Here is a 22,138-nt window from a genome sequence, read left to right on the forward strand (position 1 = left end):
GCTCAAAGGAAAAGGAAAGCCCTTCACAGCTGGCCTGGTGCCCACTGGAGGGGGCTGTCACCTGAGTCTGTTCACCCAGTGTGTGCTCAGGTCTCCAGTGTCACTGGGCATTTGTTCCTGCTCGTCGTCTCCAAGCATAACTTAGGCTGGAAAACTCTCTAGCATTCCCTCCTCACCCCAGCTTTTTCTGTAACTTTCATGTGTGCAGGTGAAATGCAGCTGAGCAGAGGCCCCTGGAGGTGCAGCTGACGGAAGTGGGGCTCTGCAGGTGGGGTCCAGGAGCAGTGGCCAAGTGGCCAGTGTGGTCAAGGCCTGGCAGCAGCACTGGGAGGAAGCTTGGTAGAGAGGCGGGGTCTTGGCTCCCAGACCGACTGAATAGACTCTGTATGTTAGTGTTTCCTTCCTAAAAGAGAGCAGCTGACCTAGTGCATTTTAGCATCGTCCCCATGATCACGAGCTAATGTTCTGGATGTGGCCCTGAGAAACAGTCCCTCAGGAGCCGTGAGAAGCCAGGATGCTGGTGGGAGTGCAGGGAGGATTGAGAACGGCTCTCCTGGGTCCAGAAGAAATTGGGTCCATCCATAGAAATGGAGGAGTCAGTGATGAAGGTTCAGGAATAAAGACAGTGAGACATTCCAAGCTTGTCTTTGGTTATAACTTTTACAATGTCCTATGTTTGTTATTCTAGTTTCCTAGGAGAATCTCCTTGCAGAGATCAACTGTAAAAGTCTTTGAAATAGGACAATTTGAATGTCAATAAGGACAGTGCTGGCCCTGGGTTGAAACATCCAATGTATCTGCCTGTTGCTCACCAGCTGCCTCCAACAGTGACCATTCAAATTACTTCAAAAACCTGTGTTGTTGGTTTGAAAAGTGGTAAATTAAGGGAAAGAATATGGCATTTATCCAGTCGTTTCTATGTGAACCGGCTCCTGGATAACCACTAGGTATTTTTTGACCGGGAGAATTCCAACTAGCCCCTCAAGGCGTCAGAGTAGCCCCATTTTGCAATGATTTAGTGCCTCGGTACAGGTCACAAGGAGAGAGCAGACAGCACTACGGCTGTTCCTGCCCCACACTGACCCTGGAGGAGCCTCCGGAAGGAAATTGGAGGACAGGCAGTTTACCTCGCGGTGCAGCCCGCAAACCAAGAGGGACACTCTGGAGAAGGGGTAACATCAAGGGAAACAAAGAACAGGAGGTGGGGCCCTGCAGTGTGAAGACCTCATTTGGATCCCGATTCAAACACTAAGAAAAAAAGGACATTTATGAGAATTCGACATTTGAACGCTGGTCATTCGACACGGAGGAACCACTTTTAGGGATGACGATGATGCTGAAGTTGATTCTTAGTCTATTTTAGAGCAGCGATGCTCAGCCGCTGCTGCCCCGCGCCCGGCCCGGAGACACGGGACACCGGGCCCGGGCAGCGCAGCCGAGAGCCGGACACAAGGAGCGGGAGGGAGGCGGCGGGGCGGGCGAACCCCTCCGCCCGGGGTCGCGATCACCCGCTTCCGCGAGGACAGAGCCAGAGCTCCCCGGGACGACTGCGCAGGCGCGGCCCCGCCCCCGGCGCACTCGCGGGAGTGGAACGGGACGAGGTGACTGCGCAGGGGCGGCCGGCTGGGTTCCGTGCGTGGCTCCGTGGTCACGTGACCCTCCGACCCCCGCCGTCCCGCGCACCCATGGCGGCCGTCCGGGCCCTGATGGCACCCAGGCTGGCGGCGGCCTCCGCGCTCGCGCCGCTCCCCGGCAACACTCGGATGCCCTCCCCGCGCGCAGCCCTGCACGGCTCCGCGCCGCGCCCCGGGCCCAAGGTCGCGCTGGTGAGTGGACGCCGGCGGGCGGGGCGTGGGGGCGGGGCCGCCGCCCGAGGTCCGGCCCTCTCCCTCCCCCCGCCCGAGGTCCGGTCCTTTCACCCCCACCGTCCGACGTCGGAGACCCCCTCCTCTCCCCGCCCGAGGTTGGCCCCCTCCCCGCCTCCGAGGTCCGGTCCCCGCCCCAGGTCGGCGCCCTCCGCCCGAGGTCGGGTCCTCATCTGCCCCCGCCCCAGGTCGGACTTCTCCTCCCCGTCTCGGGGCCCTCTGTGCGCGCCCCCAGTGACCGTCCGCCCCTCCGCAGGTGCTGTCGGGATGCGGAGTCTACGACGGCACGGAGCTCCACGAGGCCTCAGCGTAAGCCCCTCGGGACAGTCCTGGGGCGGGGGGCGCCTCTTCCTGAGCCCTTTGAAGAAACCTCCCCTTAGACAGGCAAAAATGACTGGTCAGGCCTCGGGACACAAAAGAAAAGTTTTATAGATCAGGTGTGTAAAATAGAGGAACGCATAAAACGAGCTTTGTAAATATGTCCTGTGGCGGTGTCCCCCAGGGATGACCACGTGCCCTCTGCCTTCTGGTGTTTCTCACACCCCGTGTTAACAATGGGCTCACGGGAATGGGTGCTGGTTTTGCTTGGCCCTCCAGCTGATCTCAGGGCAGCACAGCGCCCTTGGCTGTCTGAGGACAGAGCGTCATTGATGTGACCCGGCAGCTGGTGCTGAGTAGTTTGTATCCTGTTTTTTTTATTTTTTGGAGAAAGGTTCCTGTGAGCAGGACCATTCTGGGCTGTCAGGTTTGGGATAAGTTGGGGGACAGTGAGGCGCCCCTCCCACCCTCAAGCCTCCCGGGTACCCACAGGCGCCTGAGGCTGGTGGCTGTGCGTGGCCGCCGAGCCCGCCCCGTTGGGGTTGCCTGCCCCCGTGTCCTGGTGTTGGCGCCGGATGTGGAGTGAACTTTGGAGCCCGCGGCGCTGGGGGGGTGACCAGGAGAGTGTCCTGGTGGGGGCTGAGGAACGAGAGAGCTGAGGCAGCAACAGGGAGCCGGTGAACAGCTTGAAAACCTCTCGGGCCCGGGCAGGGAGGTTACTGGGAGCAGAGCCCCAGCACCAGGGCAGTCCTGGCTCTACCAGCTCACGTACCCCGTGCCGCCTCCGCCTCCCGCAGGGAGCCACGAGGGCCCTGCACCTGGGACGGGGTGGTGATGGAGCAGCCCTCAGGGAGCCCTGCACAACTCCCTGTCTCTCTCCCACCCCCGTGGTGGGAAAGCTGGCGGAGACCAGGAATGAACTTACTATCCTGACCGAAAGCGCCCTCAAACCTCAAGGCCCGTCAGTTGGCCTGTGGGAGGAAGAGCATCCAGAGCAGCCTGGGAATCCTGATACCCCGGCTGTGATACCAGCCGGGCCACCCTGCTCCGGACACCATCTTGTGAAGGGAGCTTGGAGACTAGCTGGTCTCCACAGGCTAGTTCAGTGACAGTGACTTTGAATTGTGGGCGTTTGAGTTGTTAGCAAGTGAACTGTAACTTTCTGCAAAGCAAGTAGATGAACGTAGGGGTTTGTACCTGGCTCTCAGCTAAAATGCTGTTGTCCTCCCGTGCAGGATACTGGTTCACCTGAGCCGTGGCGGTGCTGAGGTCCAGATCTTTGCCCCTGACGTCCCTCAGATGCACGTGATTGACCACACCAAGGGGCAGCCTGCTGAGAGTGAAACCAGGTGTGGGTCCACCCCTCTGGTCCTTGAGCGTGGACAAGGGGCAAGTTGACAGTCCTGGAGAACCTGCATGCGTAGGTTCTTCACCCTGGGTGGGAGCTGGATCTGTGTCTAAATGAACCATCTTCCTCCAGAGCAGTCGTCCTCAGGCCGTTCTGTAAATGCTGCGAGCCTAGGATGTTGTTAACTCTTGATGCCTGCCAAAACGTTGAAGGAAAATTCCCACCCAGCAAGGACCTCATACCTTCCTTCTAACTAAAGGAGTGCGTCTCATGGGCTTGGGTCGCCCACCTCGTTCCCCTCTTGCGGCCCCACATCTCTGAGCCAGCTCCCGGGCACATTTCTGTTCTGGAGGCATGTGCTGTCCTGGCCCTGCCCGGCCTGTGGCCCTTGGAGGCTGTGGTTCCAGCACCTTCCAGCTGGGTTTAGAGAGAGGTGGGGCCTGCGGTTCCCCACTCAGGAGCCCCGTGGTTTCTTTTTCTGCCTGGGCCTTGGCCCTGAGCCCCACAGCCGAGGGTGGTAGCAACTTCTGCTGTGGCTCATCCTGGGCCTGCTTCGCTCTCCCCGAGCAGTAGTTTCTTACTGTCCCACCACTGTCCCATCATCCATCAACTCCCCGCACTAAATGCTGTCTGCTTCAGGCTCTCGGAGGGGCTTCCATCTTCCTGGTGGCCCCGGGCTCACACAGAAAGTGCCAGATAATTTGGCATTACTGTAACTGTGTCACATTTTCTAGGTATCGGCCTTAATGCACGTGTGAGCGCATGTCCCCGAGGCCGAGGGAACATGTCTGCTTGTCTTGTGATAGACTCCAGCCTGCCCCCTTTTCCTGGTTGCACACTGAACCTCTTTTCCGGCCTCTGTGTTCTTTGCCAGGAATGTTCTGACTGAGTCGGCAAGGATCGCCCGCGGCAAGATCACTGACCTGGCTAGACTCAGCGCGGCCAACCACGACGCCGCCATCTTCCCCGGAGGCTTTGGAGCCGCCAAAAACCTGTACGTGTTTGAGCTCTGGGGTCTTCTGCTTTTCACCTGGAGCGGTCGATGGGGATGAGGTGGTGATGTGAACGGCTCTTGGGGGCCTTAGGGTCCAGGCAATGCACAGAGCTGCTCTGTGATGGGGACTGCTGTAGGGTGAGGCTAGGTAGTGTTTGAGCAAGCTGTGGGTTTTCCTCTCCCTGCTCCTTTCTGAGCCCTCAGGGACCTGGCCACCTTTGAGGGCTTGGGCTCCCTCCCATCTGACAAGGGTGCTCACAGGTCTCGTCACTCAGAACTCATCTCCCTGTTGGTGGTCCTCAGACACCAGCTCTCCTGTGGGCCTCGCAGCACGGAAACCTGCTTTCCCGCTCAGGCCCTTTGGGCGACGGTCCTGGGTGGAGGAAGGGAGCCCTTTCTCGCTTTGCCCTCTGGGTTGTTGCCACGGTAACTGGACCACAAGTTTGCAAGACCGTCATGGTATAGCTGTGATGTTGTTTGGGTTTCAGGTTCTCTTTCTGTTCCCTTCTTTCTTCTGTCTCTGGTTTCACGGAATGCCTGCCTGTCCCGGCACATCCCTCAAGGTGGGCCTGGGGCTGCCGCTCCAGTGATGGAGGGTCCCCGCACAGCCATCAGGTGCGGGAAGATGGGAAGTGGCTGCGCCGGTAGTTTGGGGGTGTTAAACAGGCGATGTACTGTGCGTAACAGCCGGGACTACATGTGTTTTGGTGGAAACCAATAGATCAGCAAATCAGGCCCTAAACCAAGCATTTTCCTGTGTCAAGGATAAGAACATTTCTCTGTCCCAGGTCCAGGGGGCTCTGGGGAAAGGTGTCTGGCTGTGCCGACAGGCCGCCAGCCCCTGGGGCTTGCCTTCCCGCTGCCTGGGCCATTCTGGGGTTCTGCAGCCTCAGCTGACCGGGCCCCAGTAGTCTGCCTGCTCGCTCCTCTGCTGGAAACTCTGGTCAGAAGGGGGTGGGCCGGGGTTCAAGGCCAATACCTCGGATCTTCTCGCCTTCTGCCCACCCTCTGCTGTGCCCACCGCCTCCTCAGGGCATCACTCCGAGAATCCCTGCTCTTCCTTCGTTTCCCCCCTGCGCCCCTGTTCACTCTCAGACTCTGAGTGGGTGCTGGTGCCCGCCTGCTTTCCTCCCGCGTGGTTCTCCAGTCTCACACCGTCCCGTTTCCCTCCTCGCTGAGCTGTCCGTGTCTCTTTTCTGAGGTTTCCAGTATCCACTGCTTCCTAACCCCGATGGGTCCCGTTCTCCCCCCAGCTCTGAGTTCCCTGAGTGCTGTCTTCACGCCCTGGGAACTGCCCGCTGGGCTCGTTCTTCCCAGCTGCTCCTTCCCGGAGCTGCCTCCCTCCTGCACCCCGTCCCCAGGAGTTTCATCTGCACGTGGCTCAGCTGTCCCCATGTCTGCACCGTGGATCTCCACCTTTCTGACCCGCATTTCCAGCTGCCTGCCTGAGTGGTTGGACCCACTTGTTGCTGTTTAAAGCTGCATCCCCCAACCTGTGCTCAGCTTCCGTCAGGCTCTTGTTCTCTGGACCCCTCGTGTTCAGGGGAGGCGGTGGGTGGGGTTCAGGCCAGATGCCTGGGATCCTGTGCTCACCGTCCTCAGTTCCTGTGCTCCACCTGGCTCAGTCAGCTGGCCGGCTGATCATCGGCCTTCCACCTGCAGCAGCCCGGCAACCTCCTGGCTGGCTGTGTGGGCGCCCTGCCCCCAAAGTAAGGGGCAGAGGCTGTTGCATTCCCTGAAGTCTGACTCTACTCACAGGCCTCGCGTGTTCTGACACCTCGAGGCTCTCTCCACCTGCGGATGTCAGAACACCTCCTTTTGCCAGATTCCCACCCGGTTTCCCAGCCCCTTGAAATGGTGCCCATGCTCCTTTCTCTTGCTGGAAGCACTGTCCCTGCCTCACGTCCACTCCTCCCGAAAACCAGCCTGTCAAGTGATTTCCCCACCTCACCATCTTCACAAGCCTCCGGGCAGGCGATGCAGAGAGCGGTCTGTGTTGGCTGTTCTGCGACTTCCAACAGGACCAGACATGCTTTCTCAGAAAGATGAGCCAGGTTCAGAAGCCATTGCCCCTTACCTCTGATGCTTGGTACTCGAGGGCAGTTTGAGATTTGTTGGGGTCGTGTCCCAGCAAGGCTGACCGCCCGCCCTTGGTTGACTCAGAAGCGCAGACGTGGGCTGTGCAGGGTTATTGGTTGTTTGGCTTGGTGTTCGAGGAAGCGGTGGGCCTTGGCTCAGTGCACGTGTGAGCTCGTGCTCCCTGGGGAAAGCTGGGCTTCTGGTCACTGGCCCCATTCTTTCTCACCTTTCCAGAAGGAAGGCCAGCTCCCACGTCAGCGGTCTGTGTGGTGGCTGCTTTGGTTGTTCAGGGAGCAGGCGAGTTCACTTCTTCCTGCTTGGGGCTCTGGCTCCTCTCGGGCACTGTTACCAGCTTCTGCGCGTATTTCCCGAGAGATCTGTATATCTGGTTAAGATCTCACCAGTGAGCAGCCTCTCAGCTCACTGTTGTGCAGTCTATATTTCCGCTCAGCAGCGTGGCTTGGTGCTGGTCCGTTAATTGTCCGACAGCTGCCCCACAGATCCCATTGGGTAGACGACCCAAGCCTGCTGGACGTGCGTGATTGCCAGCCCTCTCTTTTGTCTTAATAGCTTTTTGGAGGTGTAATTGACATACATACCTTTAAAATGTAAAATTCAATAAGTTTTGATGAGTGCGTGCACCCCAAGAAACCGTCACCACGTTAGGATAGCGAACATCCGTCTCCCCCAAGAGTTTTCTAGTCTTTTGTGTGTGATACTGCAGACGTCCTAGGATTGAGGAGTTGAACACATAAACAGAATAGAAGAAAGCCCGGAAGTGAGGCTCTCGGGAAAGGGGGGTGTCCTTTGAAGTTTGGTGGGTCTCACCACATTGCCTTCCAGAGCAATGTACGGGCGCGTGCCCGCCAGCGGTGGGAGGGGCCGTAGAGACTCCTCAGCTGCCCTTGTCTGGTGAAGAAGCAGCTGTCCGATGTGCTTCGCCTTTCTTTTCCTTGTTAGTGAAGTGCAGCATCTGTTGCTGGTTTTAGGCCAGTCGGATGTCGGCTGTTTCTCGTTTACCAAGCGGACTTCCGAGCGCCCTGGGGGCCTGGCTTGGCTTTGCTCTGGTGTCTGTGCTCCACTGTGCCTCTGTTGTCCTCCCTCCTGCTGGTTCCCGTGCTTCTTTCTGTTTTAAAAAGCAGAAAAAAAGTGTATGTGTACGTATATACAATTATGTGAAAAGCCATGTGCACACACATTAGTGACTGATTTCAGGGACTGTGGAGTTAACGGACCCACGTGTAAGCCTCGGGTGGGGTTGGAGGCTCCCCAGCCCGGTGGCCACCCAGCCGCAGGATCTGAGGACGCCTCCTCTCTCTGGTAGGAGCACGTTCGCCGTAGACGGGAAGGACTGCAAGGTCAACAAAGACGTCGAGCGTGTCCTGAAGGAGTTCCACGAGGCCGGGAAGCCCATCGGGTATGTACTGCCAAAGCGGGCCTGGCAGGACGTGGGGCCTCCACTTGGGGCCCGGTGATGGCTGGCCTGGGTCTGAGACTGGGCTGTGGGGGGAGGGCGGCGGCTGGAGCCTGCGGCCCGGGGCTCACAGCCAGGAGCTCCCGTTGAGCCGTGTGGGCTTGGGAACTCTCAGCCCTTTCGTCGCTTTCGTCGCTTTCGCCAAGGGGGTTTCATGTGATCTCACAGGTGCCTTCCAGCTCTGAAAGTTCTCTGGTCACTTTTATTTCTTCTGATGACTTAGCAGGAAGGAGAGGGGATGATTCTTTCAGCTTCTGGAAGGTTCCCTAGTTCGTGCTTCCCTGACCCCCAGCCTTTACTGGCGCCTCTTCCCCTCGCCTGGCCTTGCCTTCCCATGCCTGCTCAGAGCAGCCCCGTAGTTACCACTCAGATTTCTATTCTCCGTCACTGTCGTGAGCACCCTTCCTGACGCCTTGTCACTTGGCTGCTCTTCTGGAGGTACACACCGATCGCAGGTCATGGCCCAAGGACTGGGTCCTGAGGCCAGCCACACACGAGCGTCCTTGTCCTCCTCTGCACGACCAAACTCACACCGTGGCACAGCCTTTGCTCACGCCACAGCCTGCAGTCCTCGGTCCTGGCAGGTGGGCGAGGCCAGCCGTCACCTGCAGCCAGGAGAGGCTCTCAGAGATGTGGGGTGGAGACCCCCTCATCAGGCCTGATCTCGTCGGACTTGTGTTTCCACAAATACCCCGGCAGTCGCTCCTCCGTCCTGCTCCAGTGCAGTGTGCTGTTTGTCCACGTGTACTCCACACTGCAGCGCGTGGACCACGTGGCTTTGGAGTCTGTTGCTGGTTAGAGAAGGCCTCTCAGGAGCACAGCAGTGCACAGACAACTAAAAACTAAAAACTAAATTCACCAATACACAATCTCGAGGCCACTTCCAATCTCCATCAGATATGCTTGCTACCATATTGTTGGCAAACCGAAAGAGAGCAATATTCTGTTAGAACCCTCTGAGCTACAGAGGCTCAAAAGGACAGTCCCCACTGAAGGCCAGTGTCCTTCCCAGACCCTGTGGTCACTTGCCTGAGGCTCTGCCCAGTCATCACCCAGGGAGCCCCAGATCATGAGCGGCGCCAGCCTTGGGTCCATAGCCCGGGCGCACGTCTGCATGCACAGCATCTCCCTCCATCCTCCCAGAGTTGGACCTGCTCGGAAGAGACGGTACCTTCCTCAGAAGAGAAGAAGCATGGAGAGTGGGCGATGCCGATACTGCGTGGCCGCTTGCCTCCCAGGACACTCATTGGAGCAGCACCTGTTTACGTGGGCGAGCGCCCAGGGAGGAGCCTGGCACCATTTCTTTGTGACCAACTCAGAAGTACAATACATAGGACAGAAGCTGAGCAGACTGGCCACTTTCCTGCGGGCGTTCTGCCTATTTGTATAAACAGACGTCTCAGCTGAGTGCACTCGAGAGGAAGCAAGGCCAGTGTTGTCCTCTGCTAACCGTGGGGCGTGGAGGCTGGGCGGGGATGGCGACTACTCTTATCAGTCGCCCTGTCATTGCTGGAGGCTCACTTCAGTCCCTCCCACAGCAGTTTCTTTAGTGTTGTCCTGGCCACGGATGAAATGCCCTTTTCAGGCAGTGCGCCTCGCGTCCCCCTTCCCAGCAGTCCCGTGACTTCTCAGCCCTCTCATCAGAAGCACAGATGGGCGATGGGGGTTCCGCCAGCTTTGCTGCCTTGCTCGTGTGTCCCCTGACTTCAGCACAGGAGTGCTGCAGGCCAGGGCTCTGTCAGGAGTGCGCTGTCGGCCAGCGTCACCGTCCGCAGCCTGAGACCACAGCCAGCGTCCACAGCACGAACAGCCTGACTCGAGGGCTCATGGCCGCAGCGTTTGTTTCTGGGCATCCTGCACTGGGCTTCCAGTGCCTCTGAGTCTGCCGACGCGGGACACTCCCAACATCGGTTCAGGTGGCTGCTTACCTATCAGTGGCTAAGGGAAATTGTGTCTCCTGGGTTTCTAATCAAAAGTTGTTTCGATTGTTGTGACATTTAAACAAGTTTGTAAATACGTTTTTAACGATATTTTGTTACACCAGCCTCAAGATGGGGCCTTGCATGTCAGCACAAGTAGGAGTGGTCCTTGCTGTCTAAAATAGACCATTCCTGCAAAACCTTTCGGAAGCCAAAACAGTGTAAAGCGAAGAAGCAATTCCCACTAATTTACGTGGGAAAAGTTTTTGACTGTTCCTAGACCCAAAAAATAATCTACTGAATCATGCAAATAATACACAAAATCTAGAATACCAGTAACATGCAGTGAAAGTGGGAATGAAGTGCTAAGCATACAGCTCATAGGAAGTAGAAGTTACGTGTGAATGGTGCAGTTTCACATACGAGAACCCGGGAGGCAGCGAGCGCCCTGGAAGGCTGAGCAGTGTGGGGTGATGGTGGGTGGCAGGCTGAGTCAGGGGAGGTGGGGTGGTGGGAGGTACAGGAGACTGCGGTGGAGGAGAAATAAGAGGGTCACCTCTTAACATCTCATTATCAGCCGCCCGTCAGGGCAGGCAGGTCAGCAGCCACCACCCCTTCTGCCCCTGCCGCTGTGCCAAGCATCTCGGCTCCCGTCTGCTGCGGCTCCTGGGCAGGGCGTGAAATACTGCGTGTGCTGACTGCTCAGCCTCCCTACCGGCCCAGTGCAAAACAAAGGCTGACTGCCGTCTTCGCTTTTCACCTTTTTTCATAAAAGTGTGAAAACCTTCTTTGGATTTCTTTCATTTGGCCGCAGCGGGCACTGATGTGGGGCTTTTGTCAAAGTAAAGTGGCATGAAATGGACTCTGGGATAGTGGGGGAAGTCTATAGGTACTGTTAAAGACAGGGAGAAGAGGGTTATGAAAGGGAGGGGGCTGGGGTGCGTGGAGCCCAGGTGAGGAGAGGGCAGTCCTTGATGGAGCCACACGATGGGTCGCCTGGCCTGGAGCTGCTGTGGCAGTTGACACATGTTCTCATGCCGGGCATTCTGCAGCACCCGGCGCCTGGACGCCTCAGTGTCGACTGCAGCAACGGGCTCAGGCACCGTTGGGTGGGAGCGCCTCCTCGTGAAGAGCAGAACCTCTTGGGAGCCCCAAGGGCAGGCACTGTGATGGCCTGGTGTGTGCACCCAAGAGTGACCATGAAGCTCAGGTGCTGCTGGCACAGGCTGCTCGTGGGTGTGTAGTAGGGTTGGTGCTCTGCTGAGAGGGTCCTCAGCTCCCTCGGGGCCAGGCATCCACCTACCTCTGCACCGACAGGTCAGGCGAGGCTGCTGGTTGAACTGTGTCCCCTGGCTCCTTATGTCCCCTTTGGAGGAGGGGGTCTGGTTACAGCCAGTCAGTACAGCTGTGGTTATTTGTTGCCGTGTGAGAAGCCACCCCCAAAACTCAGGCCTAAGACAGCTGCCACCATCTGCTGCCTCCTCTGCGAGTCGACCTCTGCATCCCCACACACCACATCCGGTGGCTTGTCCTTGTCTGGCAGCTGGTGCCCGGAGGCTCCAGACGTCGGGGAGCAAGCTGAGGACCAAGTCATGATGCGGCTGTCCCACGCTCCATCGGTCAGAGCCGCCATGGGTCCAGGGGGCAGGCTCACCTCTCAGAGCCGGCAGTGGCTCTGCTGCGGTGCCCTCCACCCCCACGACTGCTGGCGTTGGTGCTTGTTTTCAAGGTTACTTAGGTTCTTTAGGCTGCCTCGTAGCACCCCCCGGCCTGGGATCCACACGCACGGGCCTGAGCTGACCTTGTCCTTCACCTTTCAGCTTGTGCTGCATTGCTCCTGTCCTTGCAGCCAGAGTGCTCCGCGGCGTTGAGGTCACCGTGGGCCATGAGCAGGAGGAAGGCGGCAAGTGGCCATACGCCGGCACCGCGGAGGCCATCAAAGCCCTGGGTGCCAAGCACTGCGTGAAGGGAGTGACCATATCCTTTCTGGCGGTGGGGGACAGTGTGTGGTGCTGGGTCCCCCTCCTCTGGCCCTTTGGGGCTGTCTTGGGCAGCAGCCTCTTCAACCAGTCACTGCCCTGCTGGGGCACCGGCCTGCTGGGGCCTGGTGCCCAGCGCTGAGAGGTCTCTGCCTGTGCTGTGGCCATGTTTCCGGGCCCGTCCAGTGGGCACATGCTGCCCTCGGCTCAGCCCGGCTCCCTGGTGGGGCAAGGAGATGGAGGCTGGAGGGCCAGGGAGCTGCCTGCTCTTGGAGGGAGAGAGCGAGGGCCCAAGGCAGGGTGGAGGCTAGGGGAAGGGATGTGGGTGGGGGCGCTTCCCGGCTTTATTCTTATTTTGGTGGAAGCTTCCCGGGCAGAGGGGATGGGTGTCAATCCCAGACAGCCTCATTGCCCCTGTTCCTCCTGCGAGTGAGTCCTCTGCATGCTGAGATGATGGACTGAGGACGCGGAAGGGAGCTGCTGGCAGAGCTCTGCAGGCGTGCAGAACCTCAGGCCACAGGCTGACTGTGTCCTGGGTCTGCATCTGGACCCAGAGAATCTGCACGTGGGCCCAAGTCAGGAACAGAACAGCTGTGTCCTCAAAGGTGCCCGAGACAGCTTTGGGTGCCTGTCTTGAAGGTTGTGTCTGTGTCGAAGGTGGCTTTCTCTCTTCGGAGTGTCTTTATTTGCAGGTGGTTTCAGGTGTTAATTTTCCACCTCCCTTCAGAGCAGAGTGGCCAGCAGACCTTGGCGGTTGGTTGGCATGGGGTTGGCCCTGGGGCCTTTGGCATAGATCCAAGGACACACATGTTGGTTAGGGTGGAGGCAGGGTAGGGGTCAGGCCGTGCATTGTGTGGAGCATGGATCCCAGGTTGAGTTGGTCTCTGTGGCTCCTCTATGGTGGGAGCGGGCACTCGACAGTGTCTCAGTTTCTTGATCTGAAAAATGGAGGTGCTGCTGCCGCCTTCAGGGCTGTCGTGGGGTCCCAGGTCTGTGTTGGTCTCGTGTGGCCTGATGGTGTAAAGCGTGTTATGAAGCCAGTGCTCTCGTTGCTGAGATTGCGAGCGTTTTTCCTTTTGAGAACACGCTGATCGGGAACTCGTTCCACGTTCTTCGGTTAAGTAGTGCAGACAGTGCGGAAGGCGGGGCCCTGTCGGCAGAGGTTGCTCCAGGAGGGTTCCCCACGTTTCACATATGTTGAGGAGGAGCGTGGCATGCGCCCCTGAGGGCGGCCTGGCAGCAGCGGCCAGGGTGGATGCTTTATGCCTAAGGTTCTCTCTCGTCCTTGCTGGGTGACGTTTTTCCGTAACTTCTGTGCACGAAGCTCACGTCGACCAGAAAAACAAGGTGGTCACGACCCCAGCCTTCATGTGCGAGACCGCGCTCCATCACATCCACGATGGGATTGGGGCCATGGTGAAGAAGGTGCTGGAACTCACCCGAAAGTGATGCTGCTCAGTGCCGTGGCCTCAGCCTCGTCCACCAGGTGGAGCTGGTGGCCTGCTTTCCTGTCCAGCTTGGACTATGATAGCAATTTATTTTTGTGCTTAGGTTGATAGTTATTTTCTGCCTGAAGAGGGAGCGTGCGACATACTTGGGGTCAGGGGTAGAGGATGTGAGACGTTTCGCCCTCCACTGGGCTTCCCTTCCTTCCATGCGGAGGAAGGAGCAAAGCGTGCACCCAGTGGCTGCTGGAGTTTGCCTGTGTGACCTGAAGATTTCAGTCAAGGCAGCTTTCTTGGGGAGAATCGGGTAGACAGATCCTTCTGCAGTCTTAGCTTGGCTTGCTTCAGAGTGCTCAGTGTTCAGAAGGGAAATTTCTTAAATGTGCAAATCTCGTATTCAGGAAAGCACAGCGCCATGCTTGTGGCTAATTGAAGATTCTCCAGTGTGGAGTAAATGAGTGCTGATTAACTGAACGGTGAGGGGGTTTCCGTAGCAGACAGTCCCTTTGGCCAGGGAGGATGAGCTCCTTGCCAAAAGGACACTTCTCACAGCTGCGTTCCAGGCCTTCTGAAACCAGCAAGTGAGGACTATGAATGAAGCTTCTTAAATTAGTCTCAGTTCTCTTAATTTTCAGGAAGAAAGGGAAGTTGCAGATACTTAGCCCGCGTGGTTGCCCTGTGGGCTTGTGACGTCAGGCTGGTCCCAGGCCGTGCACGGCAGCTGATGTAGATGTGTGAGGAAGGGCAATAAAGTTTGTTCACCTCTGTGAGCGTGGCTTCTCTTCTGGGTGGCAGCCCCGGGGCGTTTGTGGGCCTCACCCCTTGTGGCCCTTTCCCCTCCGTCTGTCTGCTCTGACCCTGGAGGTGCCTTGGACACGCCGCAGTGTTTGCGCCCCCTTTAGTTTTGAGAAAGCTGCTTGGTGTCCCAGCCAGGCTGTTTAGTTTGATCCAGTTTGCACTGAGCGGTGGGGTGCTGTCCTGGGGATGGGGCGTAGACACAGGCCACCCCACTCTCCCTCTCCCCACCCCTCTGCCCTGTGAGTGAAATGATGGACGTGCGGTCTTCCAGGGCCTGTGGGAGTGCGGGGAGGGCAGGCCTGCTGGTACAGGGCTTCCCAGGCCCCTCTGGCTCGCCTGCTGGCTGTGTCAGCCGGCCTCAGGCGTTTCTGGTTCTTCCTTCACGGGGACTCTGTTCTCTGGTGGCCTGTCTTTCTCCCACTGCGGCTGGGCCTCACAGGGTGAGGGCCCCCTCAGCACACCTGCAGGCACCAGCCACGCTGGCCAGGGTTGTCCTTACCCCATGCAGCCAAAGGTCGCCTCACAGGGCCCATCAGAGGTCGGCAACCCAGGTTAACGTCCCCTTCCTAAGAAACTTGTTGATTAAAGTGTTTTTTACATGTGTGTGCACCTGTGTGTGCATGTATGGAAGCGTTCACAAAGCGCGAGTGTGCACCTCGTTGAGTTTTCACCGTGAGCACACCTGTGGAGGCCCTGCTCGGAGCCGCCCTGCTTCCTCCCAGAGCCGGGCCCACGCGGGAGATGGCGTGTTTCGGCTCCGTGCACAGGGAGCCCTTGCTGTGTGTCTCTCCCTTAGGGAGATGTCCACACGGATGAGGCGGGCACGGGCTGTGACCGTCCCTGTCGGTGTCTGGGTGCACTTCCATGGGCCCCTGCTGATGTGTCTGGGTCTCAAGTGCAGGGACGGTTCAGTCAGTGTCATGGGAACATTGAGGACTTTTCCAGAGTATCTGTGCTCGTTTTCCTCCCACCAGCAGTGGTGAGGGTTCTGGCTGGGCCCCAGCCCCCCGGCACTGCAGCTGTTGGGCGTTCTTCGTTTCATCCCCGCCCCCTAGAGGGTGCGGTTTCTGTGTCAGCCCATTTATCACCCTGTACCGTTTGTTTTCCTGTGTCGTCCTCTAGGATCAGTGTTATCTGTTGTTTCACCTCGGTTCATCTGGAACAATGTTTGTGAATCCATCTGCTCTGCGATTTGGTTTATCTTTTCTGGAAATGCCGGCACATGTGCTGCAGAGCAGAGTGGGGTGCGGTGGTCCTTGAGCAATCACCGTGCAACCAGGCCACCCTCGGAAACTGGGCCCTGTGCAGGAGCAGCCGCCCACACCTCCTGGACTCCCCCTCCCCCACTCGGGGCTTTACCCCCGGCTTGGGTGAGCTCAGGCACCGTGGAACATAAGAGCCCGGGAAATGGAGCCCACACTCGGGAAACAACAGGCTGGCTGGATGTCACCTCTGCCTCACCTGCAGTGAACTGGCTGAGGACAGGTGACCAGTGAGGGAAGGGAGATCTTAGGAGAAACCCCCCAGAAATGTTGATGTGATCACATAGTGCTCATGCAGCTCCTTGCATGCGCTTCCCCTTTGTCCGTCCTCTGCCTTTTCCGGATGAATTATCTGGTTGCCCAGTTCAGAGCGGCCCCTGGTGGGTGCCGTACCTCCTTCCTATAATCCCAATGCAGTGATGAAATAGGGTAACGGCCTCCCCAGGGCTTCCATGGCCCGGAGCCCATCGGCACTGGATCTGCCCATTTCACCCCGCGGCGGCCCTGGGAGGCCGTCCCTGCCTGTCCCCTGTTGTCAGGGGGAGCTGGGACTCGGGTCAGGACCTGTGCTCTAGAAGCAGATCTGAGACATTGGAAAGCCCAGAGAGGGGCCCCAGGGAACCACATCTGGGGTGTGTGTTTGACAGGAGCTGAGTGCCTACTGCACGCCCTGCACTGTTTCAGAGCCAGGGAGAGACAGGCGGACGTCATCCCAGCGCTCACAGAGCCTGGGCTGGGGGCACGGCTGGTACGTGAGCAGGTGAGCCATGGAGCCGACAGATGGTGGAAGACACGTGGACGTGCTGGGAAGGAGGGTGAATGGCGCCAGGTGGGACCCAGGGTCAGGGAGGCAACAAGGCACCATCTGAGCAAGGATGAGAGGCAGAGCAAGCAGGTGGCTGTGTGTGAAGGATGTTCCAGACAGGGAAGTGGCTGGTGCAGAGGCTCAGCGGGAGCAGCCAGGGAGTACAGGACAGCAGGGTGGAGCGGCAGGGGGCAGGGGTGGCGTACTTGGTGCCTGCAGCAAGCTGCGGGGCTGCAGGGCAGTGGGGCCCAGAGGCTCCTTGACCAGGAGACCGGGCTGGGGAGCATGCCTGTGCGTCACGCCTCGCCACCAGGGGTGCTGCAGACTGTCCTCTGGGGTCTGGGTGCAGGCTCCCAGGGTTGACCAGCCTGGGTGGGCAGCCTCCCCTACAAGCATCACCAGGCGTGGGGGTTGTCATCTTTTGGAAGCTCTCCCAGACCCCACCTTCCCTGAACCTTCCCCTGTCTGTCTGGTCCCTTTCGTGGGCACCTCTTGGCACCCCTCCTGTCCCTCCACCTGGAAAGCCCAGCCTCCCTCGTCCCTCTGCCCCTTGCTTCAGCATCACCCCGCAGAGGACTGTCTGCACTCCTGACCTGCTGTTGTGAGCTCGTGGTCTATAACTACACACGTCACTGGCTTGTCGTCTGTCCTGCATATGGACTGAGAGCTCCAGGAGAGAACGCACCAGCCTCGTTAGCGTACCTCAGTCCCCCCAGGGCCAAGCGGGAGCCCCAGGAGTGGTGGGCTCAGCAGGCACTTGCCAGTGGGTGCTGGAAGTCCTGAGACTCGCTGGCTGGACATGGGGTGCATGCCGAGGCCCATCCCAGTGCCTGCCCTCAGCCCAGCTCCAGGGCCTCCTTCACCCACCCTCACTGGGTGGCACCTGCCCTTCCTCGACTTCCTTTTCCTGCGAGACTTCCCTTCAGATAAGTTTTTTTGTTTTACATAGACTTCAGTTTTTAGAGCAGTTTTAGGTTCCTGGCAAAATTAACCAGAAAGTACAGAGTTCCCATATCCTCCCTTCCCCGACACATACACGGTATCCCCTGCCAGAGCAGTGCGTCGGTCACGGTGGATGAACTACGTTGATGCGTCCCCATCGCCCAGCGTCCGCAGTTTGAATTAGGTTCACTCTGGGTGTTGTACGTCCTGTGGATGTGGACAAACGTACAATGACATGTGTCTGCCTGTGTCTGTCATACAGGGTGGCTTCCTTGCCCTAAGAGTCCTCTGTTCCTCCTGTTCGTCCCTCTCCCCCCAACCCTGGTGACCACTGATCTTTTTACTGTCTCCATAGTTGTGCCTTTTCCAGATTGTCACATAGTTGGAATCATACAGTATGCAGCCTTTTCAGTCTGGCTTCTTCCACTCAGTAATATGCACTTAAGGTTCCTCTGTGTCTTTTCCTGTTTTGGTAGTTCATTTCTTTTTAGTGCTGAATAATACTCCATTGTCTGGATGGACCACAGTTTATTCATTCAACTACTGAGGGACATCCTGGTTGATTCCAAGTTTTGGCATTTATGAATAAAGCTGCTGTAAATATCCATGTGCAGGTTTTTGCATGGACATAACTTCTTAGGTCCTTTGGGTAAGTACCAAGGACAACGATTGCTGGCTTGCATAAGAATACATTTAGTTTTGTAAGAAACGTTTGAAGTGACTGCACCACTTTGCACTCCCACCAGCAGTGAGTGAGAATTCCTGTTGCTCCATGTCCTCGCCAGCGTTTCGTGTTCTGGATTTTGGCCAGTCTAATAAGGTGTGTGTTGGTATCTCGTTGTCGTTTGAATCTGCATTTTCCTGCTGACGTCTGATGTGGAGCATCTTTCCATGTGCCTGTTTGCCGTCTGTACATCTTCTTTGATGAGGTGTCTTTTCATGTCTTTTGCCCATTTTAAAATCTGTTCTTCATTTTCTTTCTGTTGAGTTTTAAGAATTCTTTGTGTGTTTTAGATATCTCAGATATCTCTTTCAATTATTTTTCTCAGTCTGTGGCTTGTCTTCTCATTCTCTTGACAGTGCCTTTTCTAGAGAGGAAAGTTTTAATTTTAATGAAGTCCATCTTGTCAGTCATTTCTTTCATGGATTGTACCTTCAGTGTTGTAGCTAAAAGGCGTCATCCTATCCAGGGTCATCTAGGTTCTCTCTATTGTTATCTTTTAGGAGTTTTATAATTTTGCATTTTATGTTTATGATCCATTTTGAGTTAATTTTTGTGAAGGGTATAAGTTCTGTGACTAGATTCATTTTTTTCACGTAATGTCTGGTTTTTCCAGTACTATTTATTGAAAAGACTATTTTACCATCGTATTACTTTTGCTCATTCATCAAAAATCGGTGGACTCTCTGTGGGTCTGTTTCTGGCTCTCTGTTCTGTTCCACTGATCTGTTTGTCTATTCTGTTGCCAATATCACACTCTCTTGATTACTTTAGCTTTATAGTAAGTCTTGAAATTGAGCGGTGTCGGTCCTCCAGCTTTGTTCTTGTCCCTTAGTGATGAGTTGTATATTAACCTTGTCTCCTGCAGCCTCGCTGTGATTGCTTATTAGTTCCAGGAAGTTTTTTGTTCCAAAAAATCTTTCAGATTTTCTACCTAGACGATCGTGTCATCTGTGAACAAAGACAGTTTTATTTCTTCCCTCCAAATCTGTATACCTTTTGTTTCCTTTCCTTGTGTTATGGCATTAACTAGGACTTCTAGTACAGTGTTGAAAAGGAATAATGAGAGGGGACATCCTTCCCTTGTTCCTGATCCAAGCAGGAAGGCGTCTAGTTTCTCACCATTAAGTATGTTGTGAGCTGTAGGTTTTTTATAGATGTTCTTTATCAAGTTGAGGGAGTTCTTTTTTCCTGCAAGTTTTGTCATAGATTGGTGTTGGAATTTGTCAGATGCTTTTTCTGTGTCTGTCAAAATGATCATGTGATTTTTCTTTAGCCTGTTGATGTGATGGATTACATTAATTGATTTTCAAATGCTGAACCAGCCTTGCATACCAGGGATAAGTTCCACTTGGTCTTGGTGTGTAATTCTGTTTAAATGTTGGGTTTTGCTAATATTAAATGTTGAGGATTTTTGCACCTATGTTCATAAGAGTTACTGATTTGCACTTTTATTTTCTTGTGATGTCTTTGTCTGGTTTTGGTATTAGGGTGATGCTGGCCTCATAGAATGAGTTAGGAAGTATTCCTTCTGCTTTTGTCTTCTGGAAGAGACTGTAGAGAACTGCTGTAATCTCTTCCTTAAATGTCTGGTAGAGTTCACCACTGAACCCGTCTGGGCCTGATGCTTTCTGTTTGGGAAGATTATTTAATTATTGATTCCATTTCTTAGTAGATATGGGCCCATTCAGATTGTTTCTTCTTGTGTGAGTTTTGGCAGATTGTGTCTTTCAAGGAATTGGTCCATTTCATCTGGTTATCAAATTTGTAGGCATACAGTTGTTCATAGTATTCCTTTATTATCTTTTTTTTTTTTTTTTTTGATGAGGAAGATTAGCCCTGAGCTAACATCTGTTGCCCATCCTTCTCTTTTTTTTGCTGGAGGAAGACTAGCCCTGAGCTAACATCTGTGCCAGTCTTCCTCTGTTTTGTATGTGGGATGCTACCACAGCATGACTGATGAGTAGTGTAGGTCCACACCCAGGATCTGAACCTGCAAACCTGGGCTGCCAAAGTAGAACGCACTGAACTTAACCACTACGCCTCAGGGCTGGTACTTTTCCTTATCTTTTTAATGTCTATGGGCTCTGTAGTGATGTCCTCTCTTTCGTTTGTGATATTAGTAGTTTGTGTCTTCTCTCTTTTTTTCTTAGTCTGGCTAGAGGCTTATCAATATTACTGATTTTTTTCAAAGAACCACCACTTTTGGTCTGAATTATTTTTCTCTGTTAATTTCCTGTTTCCAATTCCATTGGTTTCTGCTCTCATTTTTATTATTTCTTTTCTTCTGCTTGCTTTGGGTTTATAATTTGCTTTTCTTTTTCTAGTTTCCTAAAGTGGAAGCTTAGATTACTGATTTTAGATCATTGTTCTTTTTTAATATCTGCATCCAATGCTATACATTTCCCTCAAAGCACTGCTTTTGCTGCATCCCACAAATTTTGATTAAGTTGTATTTTCATTTTCACGTAGTTCAAAATATTTTTAAATTTCTCTTGAGATTTCTTCTGTGCTCCATGTGTTATTTAGAAGTGTGTTGTTTAATCTCCAAGTAGTTAGGGATTTTCCATTATCTTCCTGTTACTGATTTCTAGTTTAATTCTGTTATGGGCTAAGAGCGGATATTGTATGATTTGTGTTCTTTTAAATTTGTTGAGGTGTGTTCTTGTCTGAATGTGGTCTGTCTTGGTGAGTGTTCCGTGTGAGCTTGTGATGAGTGTGTGTTCTGCTGTTGCTGCATGAAGTAATCTATAGCTGTCAGTTCTAGCCAGTTGATTGACGTCGTTGCTCAGTTCCGTTATGTCCTTGGCTGAGTTTCTGTCTACTGGATCTGTCCGTTTCTGAGACAGGGTGTCACAGTCTCCATCTATAATAGTGGATTCATCTATTTCTCCTTGCAGTTTTATCAGTTTTTGCCTCATGTAGTTTGACGCTCTGTTGTTAGGCACATACATGTTAAGAATTACATCTTCTTGGAGAATTGACCCCTTTATCATTGTCTAGTACCCTTCTTTATCCCTGATACTTTCCTTGTTTTGAGATTTGCTCTGTCTGAAACTAATATAGCTACTCCTGCTTCCTTTTCATTCATGTTAGCATGCTGTATCTTTCTCTTCCTTTACTTTTAATCTGTATATATATGTGTCTTTGTATTTAAAGTGGGTATCTTGTAGACCACATGTAGTTGGGTCTGACTCTCTGTGTCTTGGTACGTTTAGACCATTGGTGTTCACAGTGATTATTGCCATAGTTGGATTAATGTCTGCCGTATTTTTTACTGATTTCCATTTGTTGCTTCCCTTGGTCTTTGTTCCTATTTTTGTCTTCCGTGCTTTTTCTGCCTTTTGTTGTTTTAATTGGGCATTTTGTATGGTTTAATTTTCTCTTCATCCATAGCATATCAGTTATACTTCTTTTTACTTTCTTTAGCAGTTGTCCTAGAGTTTGCAATATACACTTACAGCTAATCCAAGTCTGCTTTCAAATCATACTCCACAACTTCATGAGTAACGTGAGCACCTTATGACAACAGAGTGTCCTAATTCCTCCCTCCCATCCCTGTGTCAGTGCTGTCATTCATTTCATTATCTCCCAGCTACAGTCATTGACTACATTGTTGCTATTATTTTGAACAAACTGCCATCTGTTAGATCAGTTAAAAGTAAGAAAGGTAAATTTTTTATTTTGCCTTCACTCATTCCTTCTCTAATGCTCTTCCTTTCTCTATGTAGATCTGAGTTTCTTTCCTACACCGTCGTTGTTGTCTCTTTGAAGAACTTCCCCCAACATTTCTTGCAAGGCAGGTCTACTGGCAACAAACTGCCTGGGTTTGTGTTTGTCTGAGAAGGGCTTTGTTTTTCCTTCACTTTTGAAGGATAATTTTGCAGGATACAGAATTCTAGGTTGGGGGTTTTTTCCCTCAACACTTTAAATATGTCACTTCCCTCTCTTCTTGCCTGGTTTCTGAGGAGAAGTCGATGTGATTCTTATCTTTGTTCCTCTGTAGCTGAGGTGTTGTGTTGTCTGGCTCTTTCAGGGTTTTTCTTTATCTTGGTGTTCTGCAGTTTGAGTAAGATGTGCTCATTCTAGGTTTTCGGCATGAGATCATCTTTAACCTGCACCACAGTAAGGGCAAGGTTTAGCGCCTGGTGCCGCACCCAGGCAGGACAGACAGCCGTGGCATTGGGGC

At 54.2% G+C, this 22,138-nt stretch overlaps 1 protein-coding gene across 8 annotated transcripts in view; it reads left to right on the forward strand.

Moving 5' to 3' along the window:
• The first annotated feature begins 1,449 nt into the window (after positions 1–1,449).
• GATD3 (glutamine amidotransferase class 1 domain containing 3) overlaps positions 1,450–22,138 on the forward strand; it is a 56,722-nt gene continuing 36,033 nt past the window's right edge. For 2 of the 8 annotated variants that reach the window (XR_011495437.1, XM_044751019.2), the window contains exons 1-5: positions 1,567–1,826; positions 2,122–2,174; positions 3,419–3,532; positions 4,406–4,525; positions 7,929–8,021. Coding sequence is in view for 7 of the 8 variants with exons in the window: in XM_044751019.2 (XP_044606954.1) it covers positions 1,686–1,826; positions 2,122–2,174; positions 3,419–3,532; positions 4,406–4,525; positions 7,929–8,021 (521 nt within the window). In the remaining variant the exon portion in view is untranslated. Of the gene's footprint in view, positions 1,964–2,121; positions 2,303–3,418; positions 3,533–4,405; positions 4,526–7,928; positions 8,022–9,221; positions 10,095–11,817; positions 12,152–13,296; positions 14,192–22,138 lie in introns of those variants that run through there. The other 6 variants (XM_014830747.3, XM_070488974.1, XM_044751020.2 and 3 more) reach the window with 6 other exon arrangements.

This window comes from Equus asinus, chromosome 18 (genome assembly GCF_041296235.1).
Source record: "Equus asinus isolate D_3611 breed Donkey chromosome 18, EquAss-T2T_v2, whole genome shotgun sequence".
NCBI lineage: Eukaryota > Metazoa > Chordata > Mammalia > Perissodactyla > Equidae > Equus > Equus asinus.